Source organism: Ipomoea triloba, chromosome 11 (assembly GCF_003576645.1).
Source record: "Ipomoea triloba cultivar NCNSP0323 chromosome 11, ASM357664v1".
NCBI lineage: Eukaryota > Viridiplantae > Streptophyta > Magnoliopsida > Solanales > Convolvulaceae > Ipomoea > Ipomoea triloba.
This window is the reverse complement of record NC_044926.1, coordinates 9855499-9865622: the sequence shown is the minus strand read 5'-3', so window position 1 is coordinate 9865622 and position 10124 is coordinate 9855499. Positions and strand designations below refer to the sequence as shown.

The 10124-nt window shown below is 39.0% G+C and overlaps 1 protein-coding gene across 2 annotated transcripts; it reads right to left on the bottom strand.

The window, feature by feature from the left end:
• Positions 1-202: 202 nt before the first annotated feature.
• LOC115996651 (protein DOWNY MILDEW RESISTANCE 6-like) lies at positions 203-8612 on the bottom strand. 2 transcript variants are annotated; one of them, XM_031235999.1, is made up of 4 exons: positions 8225-8559; positions 7887-8122; positions 1070-1382; positions 203-774 (listed from the first exon to the last, which is right to left on the bottom strand). In XM_031235999.1, exons 1-4 carry the CDS (start codon positions 8420-8422, stop codon positions 430-432), a joined length of 1092 nt encoding a protein of 363 aa, XP_031091859.1. In that variant the 5' UTR covers positions 8423-8559; the 3' UTR covers positions 203-429. The 2 variants fall into 2 exon arrangements, with proteins under 2 accessions (XP_031091859.1, XP_031091860.1); XM_031236000.1 differs by having other exon boundaries at positions 684-797; positions 8225-8612.
• Between the last annotated feature and the right edge of the window lie 1512 nt (positions 8613-10124).

The following is a 10124-nucleotide window of genomic DNA, read 5'->3' as shown; positions in this document are numbered from 1 at the left end:
TCGTTCCCAGAGCAGAGAATAGCCTTGCTCATTTACCGGCCAAACAGTTGGCCAGAATCTGGATACCAGAACTTGGAGCTCTAATCCTCCCGTGTGTAATCTGGATTTTCTGATTACAAATGAATGATAGTGTCTTGTTTGCTTAAAAAAAAAAATGAAACAACTAACGTTAAGTAATACAATTGTCAAAATGTTTAGAATAAAGAAAATAACTGAAGTACGAATTAAAATATTCATCTTGTCCTTACAAATTTATTACACAAAGTTCGTACAAATTTATTACACAAAGTTCCTAACAATCCATTACTATTCGTGCACAAATAGTGCACAAATAATGTTATATATCGAAGTCATTGAGTTCATCAAATTTATTACACAAAGTTCCTAACAATCCATTACTGTTCGTGCACATATAGTGCACAAATAATGTTATATATTGAAGTCATCGAGTTGATCAACAATTTCGTTAATGACCAATCCAGCTGCAAGACGTCCCCCCAACTTACGAACTTTGCTCCAAACTCCAGACCCTTGATGTGGTGGCGTGGCCTGATCATGTGCAGGGTACGGCGGAGCGTGATAATAAGCTGGCGGGAGGGGATATTGATGCATCATAGCAGGTTGTTGATGATGGGCTTCAAGTGGCGGCATTGCAGTGATATTGCTATTACTGTGATTATCCATTTTGAAAGACGTGACCACCATTCTTGCTCTGTCATCGTTGTTCACTATAGCTCTGAGCCCTACACTCTTATACTTGCCATTGCTGAGTGCCTGCATTTTTATTGTAGCCACATCTATTATATATATATTGGTTAATTAATTTTGTTAGAATCAAGCCATCACATTGTTATAAATAATACGGAGTAGCAAATTTATATCCTTATAGACCACCATCACATTGATCGAGACACTGGGTGCTGGACTTGGCCTTACCTTTCACTGGCCTCTGCCCAACAATCCCCTAGCCACTGGGTGCTTAGACTTGACCTTTACCGGCCTCTGCCCAACAAATTTTCATATTGTTGTTACAATAATAAATCCACAAAAGTAGGTGTAGCTTAGTTACCTGCAGTTGATCACCAAGTTTGATAACAAAGGCATCTGGGTGAGGTTTCACAGCCAACCATTTGCCATCCTTGAGGACTTGGATGCCTGAAACCTGCGTGTCTTGAAGGAGAATGGTGAGGGCATTGGGATCAGTATGTCCTGGCAAACCGTAAGTAGTCTCTGGGCACGGAGGGTAGAAGTTGACGGCCATATGCTCGCCCAACACTTCCCGGATGCTGCTACTCTTTTCCAGACCTAAGCTTTTTGATATCACTTCTTCTAACATAACTCCCAGTTCTCCAACTTCCATTACATAATTGCTCACAATACCCCTGTATATCATATGATGCATTAATTTCATAAATATAAAGGTTACCATTAAAACAACAGAGAAATTTTATAATGGCATGTACTTTTCAAGGTTGTACCTTATGCATTGCGACTTGTATTCTTCCTATGTACATCTATCATTGATTAAACACAAGGTATGGTATACTTTTAAAAATTAAAATATATCATATTATAACAGTACAAAACACTTATTTTAAGTATTTGATTAAGTCAAATTAAAAAAAAAAAACATCTCCATTAATAAAATCGAATCTAATAGAAATGACACTCCTTATCTAATTAGTATATATACTACCTAATGCATGCTATATTGGTCCCTACCATTTTATTTATTTTTTAAATGTTAAGAAACAAGGCAACCCTATCGTGCAGGCACATGATTTAACTAATCACTACCCAAACAATAAAGTCTAAATCAAGTAAAGAATAGAACTTTGTAACAGAAACTCTCCAATAAACTCAAGAATAAACTTGGACACATACCTTCTGAGATGAGCACAATCTTGGGCAGCCGGAGCCAAGAAGATCAGGATTTACTTGATCGCAGCACTAAGAAGAAAAAACTCATGGAGCAGGGACATCCTGAAGATGACACAGCGAGGAGCACAGAGCCGGAGCCGGAGACAATGATGCAGGAAGGACACCCTGCTGTGCAAAAGAACTTATGCAGACTCTGTAACAGGCCAACAGAACCAAGGAAAAGCACATGCAAGCTCCGTACCGGATGAAGAAGTCTCTGATGATGAAGACGATAAGGGCAGCAAGGATGACCCAGAATGCCCGGCAATCCATGTCACCAAAAAAGACAAGAAATGGCTACAAGGCCTATGGAAACATACCTTGATATTGAAAGTATGGGGGCGATCAGTGAACTATAACTACCTGTTGAGAAGATAGCGTACTATCTGGAATCCATCTAGTGGAATGGAGTTAATTGCCATTGAGAACAACTACTTCTTGGCCAGATTCTCAACCATGGAGGACTACAACTTTGCTAAATTTGAAGACCCCTGTATGATTCTTGAACACTATCTACTGGTGAAGGCATGGACACCAAATTTGAACCCAACGACAGATAAAATGAAAAAAGTGCTGCTATGGGTCCGTTTTCCTTGTCTGCCCATAGAATATTATGACAAAGAATTCCTGTACAAAGTGGGGGACAAAGTAGGCAAGCCAATCAAGTGGGACGAAACAGCAGAGCTGGCCACCAGAGGTAAATTTGCAAGAGTGTGTAGAAGTGAACATAACTAAGCCTTTGTTGTCGAAATTCAAACTGTGTGGAAAAGTTAGGCGTATCGAATATGAAGGAATCCACTTAGTATGTTTTGGTTGTGGAACCTATGGCCATAGTAAAGAAAATTGCCCCAAGTTTGCCAATGGTGAGAATGCTGCAAACCCCGTAGACAACATGGGGGATGTAAATCATGACCCCATGCCCAGGCAGGACAAGATGACTGCCCCTATGAATGCACCTCTGCCACCAGAGATATTGAACAGTTTGGCCCAAGGGTGCTTGCCCCATGCAGGCAGCGAAGGCAGAGTCACACAAGGTGACCAGAAAAACGCACAGGCAGCACGACTGGAAGTTGATCGGATTGGTCAAGGAGGTGGCTCTAGATTGGCAGCGCTAGTCTGGGATTCTGGAGAGGATGGGGCTGAGCCAAATGCTGAGAATCGGGAAACTGAGGATAGGTAGCAAAGAAGTTGGTCAAAACGAAGGGGAGGACACCCGGTACTACAGAACATGGGCAATTGTCCCCGGAATATTGCAGGGGTCTCAATCACTAACAACGGACCACAACAGGAAACAGTGGCTATGCCAGTGAATAGAAGGACAACAGCTAGCGGGAGCAGGACTCCAAGACAAGCGGCAGCGGAGGCGGAACACATAGTCGTAAGAGGATCCAAAGCTGGAGGGATAACTCGCACGATGGTTTGAACAGATGTAGATCCCTTCTATGTTCCAGAAACAAACGAGCTGGACATGTCGGAGCACAACCAAGACCCCCCCCTTTGGAGTCCAAGACTTGTCTGGTGATGATAGGGAGGAAGATACGATCCAGAACTATGACGAGTCTGCCTCCATCAGGTGAGTTTTCTTGATCTCTTTTTCGTCTTTTGTTTATCACTGCCTTTCTCTTCTTTTTTCCTTTCACCTGTTTTTTAGTTTTTATTCAAATATGAAATGTATTTCATGGAACTGTCAGGGAGCCGCATCTCGTGGCTTCATGCGTTCTTTAAAGGATCTTTTGCATAACTCTAGAGCGGAGATTTTTTGCATCCTTGGCTCCTTGAGACTAAAGTTTCAGGTCATCATGCTGATGATATTTGCACAAGTATTGGATATGAGGATTGGTTAAGGGTGGAAGCTGTTGGTTTTAGTGGCGTCATTTGGTTGTTTTGGCAACAAAACCTCAAGGTGGAAGCAGTATTCACCCATCCCCAGTTTGTACATCTCAAAGTGGTGGAACAGGGTCATCTTCCTTGGTGGCTCACCTTCGTATATGGCAGCCCTTCGGCACACCTTCGTAATCGCCTATGGGAGAATTTTACTGCCAGAAAGTAACAGGTTTCAGGGCCATGGATTTGCATGGGAGACTTTAACTCAATTCTCTCAATGAACGAAGTCAGCAATACCACAACTTTCAATAATCAAAGGTGCGCTCAATTTGTGGACTGGAAGTTTGAAGGAATGATCGACCTTGGCTTCGAGGGGAGTCAATTCACATGGTCGAGAGGACAAGGGGCACACCTAGACCGAGAGGTGTGCAACAGAGTAGAGGGAGAAATTCCAAGAAGCTACTTTAACTCACCTGCCAAGAATAGGGTCTGATCACTGCCCTATCCTCCTTCGAACTAAGCAGGAAAGGGCAGCCAGGAAGCTTGGTCCTTTTAGATTTCAGATACCATGGTTGACCCAACCGGACCTTGGAAAAATGGGAGTATGGGCTGGAATGCAGCCATAAACCTCCATGAAAATAACAGAATACTAGCAGACAACCTGAGAAAATGGAACTCAATAGAATTTGGCAACATTTTAAAGAAGAAAGAAAGACTGAAAGCAAGGATTGCAGGGGTTCAATGCAGCTTAGACCAACATTTTGCATATGGCCTAGTCAAGCTAGAAATTAAGAAAACTCAGGAAGGAACTGGACGAGGTTTTGCATCAGGAAGAACTACATTGGTTTCAAAAATCAAGGGAGGAATGGATAACGCCTGGAGAAAGAAACACCAGATTTTATCATATGTCTGCAGCAATAAAGAAAACTCAAAATAGGATTAGCATGTTACAAGATGAAACTAGTACGTGGATAGGGGAAGAGAATCAAATAAAGGAAATGGTTCAAGAATTCTTTTCAAGGCTGTTTCAGACACCCAATAATGAAAGTTTGACACCTATGGAGCACTCAACATGCACTGCAGTTCCCCATACTGTATGGAATAATCTGAATAGGCCTTTTGAGGAAGAGGAGATTAAGCCAGCTTTACTTGATATGTCTCCATTTAAATCACCTGGGACAAACGGACTACCTGCCGTTTTCTACCAAAGGAATTGGGATACAGTGGGACGAAGCCTCATACTAATGGCATAGGAATTGTTTAGAAACGGAACTTTACCGGAAGGAATCAACTCTAACTTTATTGCATTGATTCCAAAAGTCCCTCACCCAGAAAAGGTATCTCAACTAAGACCTATAAGTCTATGCAATGTTGGGTATAAGGTACTAACCAAGGCCATGACAAATAGACTAAAACATGTCATGCCCTTATTAGTGGGGGAACACCAAAGCATTTTCATTCCTAGACGGCAAATCTCAGATAATGTAATCACATATCAAGAGGTTCTACACTCAATCAGGAAGAGCAAGAAACGGGAAGGCTATATGGTGCTCAAGATAGACCTTGAGAAGGCATAGGACAGACTGGCATGGGATTTCATACGGGAAACATTGACTGTGGCCGGCTTCAATGATCAATGGTGCAGGAATATAATGGAGTGTGTGGAGAGTTCCAAAATGGCAATCCTCTGGAATGGTGAACCTATGGAATGGTTTAAGCCAATTAAGTGGGGGGGATCCGACAAGGAGATGCCTCCCTTCCTTTTTGATTTATGCTTGGAAAGACCAAGTGTCTAAGTCATCTCATAAACAAAGAGGTAAGAGATGGAAGATGGAAAGGTGTACGGGTAGCTCGAGGAAGCTCAGTTATCTCTCACTTGTGATATGCTGACGTGGATAAGATTGCGCCTAGCTCTGGCATTCTGAGAACTAATGATCTGGGCAGACACCTAGGACTTCCCTCTATTCATGGAAGAATAAAAACTGGCATGTTTTCTCCTCTTATAAATGTAATTAATGCTCGATTACAAGGATGAAAAGCAAAACACAATGCAGACAAACCCAATCCTGAAAGGGGTGTGTGATGCAATTGACCGTATGGGGTGGCGCACGACAAGAGAGAGGAGGAAGTTACGAAAACAAAGATGGAAGGGTGTCTTGGACTAAGAAGCATGGGGGATATGAATAAAGCTTTCTTGGCAAAATTAGGCTGGAGGCTGCTAACAGAGAGAGAGGGGGTTATGGAGATCTATTCTCTTGTCAAAATATATGAAATCACGCCCGGAACAAACAATGCTTACTGCCCGCACGGGTGTCTCACAAATCTGGCAAGGAATTACAAAAGCTTCTCCGCTACTTGCAAAAGGAACTAAATTCTCGGTGGGTAATGAATCACTGATCAGATTCTGTAGTGATCAATGGCTCAACACTTCTCCATTATATGAGGTAAGCCTGCATATTCTGTCACAAAGTGAACGAGAAGCAACGGCTGCAGACTATTGGGATCGGGATAAGGGATGGAAATGGGAAGTACTGGCAGATTTACTGCCCCGTGCCTGGCATGACAGACTACACCCTATAATCCTAAGTAACAATCTGGAGAATAAGGACTCACTATTTTGGAGCCCAGAAACATCAGATGTGTTCTCAATCTCTACTGCATACAATCTTGCACATCAGCATGGAGAAGCCGTAAGTGATGTGACTTGGGCAGAAATTTGGAAACTGAAAACTTCGAATAGAATCAACATGTTTCTCTGGCTGGTCAGACGGACAAATAATGACAAACTCAGAGTGTAGAAGAAGAAAATTTACAGAAGGTTGACAGATGCGATTTCTGTAGCAGCATGGTGGAAGACCTGGATCACCTCCTACGTACATGCCCAAAGGCAGTCTAAGTCAATGCAGCTCTCCCAGGTGCGCTGAGTAACGGCACACCCAACAACTTTGAAGAATGGTTTGCGTGGAATATAAGGAAGAAAGACCACGCTGACAATGGTAGCTGGGGAGAGGTTTGGAACGATCCTTTGGTGGCTGTGGAAGTGGAGGAATGACCGCGTCTTCACCCCGAAAGAAACCACCATAGAAATGAAAAGGAAAATAATAAATCAACAGCGCAGCGAGTTCCATATTGCTTTCTTAAAGCGACAGCCTCCATCTAGTAACTGACAACCAAGCAGTCATTGCTACGATGGGAAAGACCACCGTCCGGTTTCATCAAAGTAAACACGGAAGGATGCTCTTCAGGAAGCAGTGCAGCAGCTGGGTGCGGAGGGGTAATTCTTGACGGAGATGGGAACTGGATTGTAGGCTTTGCAAAGAAGCTGGGAATATGCAGTGCTTTTGAAGCAAAGGCCTGGGGGTTCTGACTGGTTTAAAACTAGCAACAGAGATCAGTGTCGATAAGATAGTGATCGAAACTGATGCAAAAGAGGTATTTCAATGCCTAAAAGGAGAGAAAAAATTGGCTGGTAACGGGTACAACCTAATTGAAACATGCAGTCGCTATCTCAAGAAGGCCAGAAACGTGACACTAAATTGTATTCTAAGGGAACAAAACTGTGTGGCTGAGAGTGCCCTCAGCTTTCCGAACGAATTCATGAAGTTTTATGCACCTCTGGTAAATCATAAATGTTGAAGCCATCGCAAGAGATGACCAAGATGGGATCCCCCGTAGACGGGGTCTAGATGACAGCTAAAATGTATATATAAACTTGGGGTATCCCCTCCTTTGGATGTAAAAAAAAACTACTCACTACCCACAGCATTCAAAGTTTGATCTTCACACATGCCCGGGCTCGAACTTTCAGAGAAATGCGATTGGCATATTGTTTAAAAAATATTTTAACTGCCCAATAATTGTTGGTTTGGTGAGAGTCATTCAACTTTATCATTCTAATTTCATCGTACAAATTCAAAGTATTCATAGAAATTATTATTATTATTATTATTATTTATATATATGCAGCAGATTATGATATTATATATATATATATATATATATATATATATATATATATATATATATATATATATATATATATATATATATATATATATATATATATATATATATTATAGTATAACATATTTTTAATAATATTTTTAAGAGGATATAGATTGAAGGTGGTAAGACTTAATTACCTGTAAGAAGAGGGGTTTGAAGGCCATTCTGGTGAGCATTTCTTCTTACAACATGGAAAGCAATCAAGTCTGAGACGGTCTCTCCAGTTGAAGTTGCTGGTGGATAGCCTCATGGTCTTTGATAGGTCGTCGGAGTAGTAGAGCTTCTTCTTCTCCTCCACCGGCAACTCAGAAAATTTTTCGGCTGCTTTCAACATGTCGTCTATCACTTTCTTAGGTACCCCATGATTTATCACCTTAATTTTAAAATAACAATAATTAGGGTTAAATACAATTCAAGAAATGGGACATATTGTTGGTCCAAAATTCAATGGCCTGTTGGAAATTAGTAAACTAACCGTGAAAAATCCATGGTGGAAACAGGCATCTGCGATTTGTTTGGACACGAGGTTTCCGTCTCCGCAACCCAAATCGATGACTGGAACATCGTTGAACTGGGCGACCACTGACAACCTCGGCCGATCCAATTCAGGTCGGACGTACTTCTTAGTGAGGGAAGATAACCGGATTCCGCTGGAAAGAACTTTGATGTCCATGGAATCTAGTACAAACTAAGGTAAAAACAAGAATTTCAAAAAACCAAATGAAAAGGAGGAGAAATGGTATGCCTCACTTTTACTTAGATACTTTAAGCGGAGAAGAAAAGGAAGAACAAAAGGGAATTTTAGCAAGAAATTGAAATAGGGTCGAGAAACTTCTATGGGTTGTTTAGTAACTTAGAAAAATAGAAAATTTTCCAAAAAAATGGAGAATTGGAGAAGTGGAAGAAGAAAATGGAAAACTTGTTCACTAAAATTATTTCTCCATTGCCTAACTCCACTCCATTTTTCCAACTTTATATATACTTTTGGAGAGATCCAATTTGGATTTCTCTAAATAGAAGAATGGGAGGAAATGCGCGTGAATAGTGCTTGGCGCAGGGAGATCCAGCGTTCGATTCCTGGTGTGCACAACTTATTCTTGTTGTTCCTTTTCTTTTTCGTTCATTTTTACTATTACTCTTACCTTTATTATAATTATTATTCTTTTTTTTTCTTTGCTTTGCTTGTTCTTCTCCAGTTCTTTCCTTATTATTATTATTATTATTATTATTATTATTATTATTTTCTTTTCCTTTTCTTGTTCATCTCCTTTTTTTTTACTATTATTATTATTATATTAATTTATTATTATTATTATTATTATTATTATTATTATTATAGCTTCTTTTTTTTTAATTTTTATGTATTTATTTATTTATTATTGTTATTATTATTATTATTATTATTATTATTATTATTATTACTTTCTTTTCTTTTCTTTTCTTTTATTATTATTATTATTATTATTGTCTTTGTGGTAGAAATGTACAAAAACTATATGAAAGATTGTAATCAATGAGGTTTTGCGTATTTCGTTCGTAATTAAACTAAACTCTAACATGAATAAAATAGCTATAATTTATTTAGTAATATGTGTTTATTGATTTTTGTAACATTTTACACATTTAGTATTATTGTATTGAATTTATTTTTATTTCAAAGTTGAACTTGTAAAATAAAATCAGAAAATTGAAGAAATGAAGAATGAAATTTGGAAAACTGGAGAAATGGAAAACTGGAAGAATGGAGAAGGAAAACTGGAGAAATGGAGAAATGGAAAACTGGAAATGGAAAAACAGAAAAATGAAGTAAACGACCCCCTAGTAGTCCTATAGATTAACACTACTTTGACTACTTGGCTAGCTTACGTGGCTTGATTATTGTAAAATTATTAATTTGATCCCTGAGTATCATTTTTATCTAATTAAGTCCTTAATTTTGTAATGTTTATCCAATTTAATCCTCTTTTAAGTTTTAACTTATCCGTTTGTGAGCTAACGGTAGCCATCTCCAAAGGGCACACCAAATCACCAAAACAGCAAAAAAGAATAGTGGAAATGGTCTCCAATGGGCACACCATCACACCAAATTGATGTTGATTTTTATTCCCAAGATGCCCTTGTTTTTTATTTAAATCCCTTTTATGTCCTTGCTTTATTTTTAATATATTTGTATATTTTGTTAAATTGTTAAATATAAATTTTATATTATTAAAAATAAATTATATCATTTGAAAGGTCTCATCAAGACGGTTAAAATAAGACTAATATTGAACATAGATTAATTAAAAATGAAACTACATAAGGCATAATTTAATTATTGTGGAATAACATAATATTTGCATTATAATTATATTTTATATTAAAATATTTAAATT

What these genes read in the sequence shown, in the direction of transcription:
- LOC115996651 (XM_031235999.1), bottom strand. Translation starts at nt 8,422, where the DNA reads ATGGACATCAAAGTTCTTTCCAGCGGAATCCGGTTATCTTCCCTCACT. An exon ending in TCAAACCCCTCTTCTTACAG is followed by an intron (nt 1,383 to 7,886) that starts GTAATTAAGTCT and finishes TATGATATACAG; the next exon opens with GGGTATTGTGAGCAATTATG. An exon ending in AACTTGGTGATCAACTGCAG is followed by an intron (nt 775 to 1,069) that starts GTAACTAAGCTA and finishes ATAAAAATGCAG; the next exon opens with GCACTCAGCAATGGCAAGTA.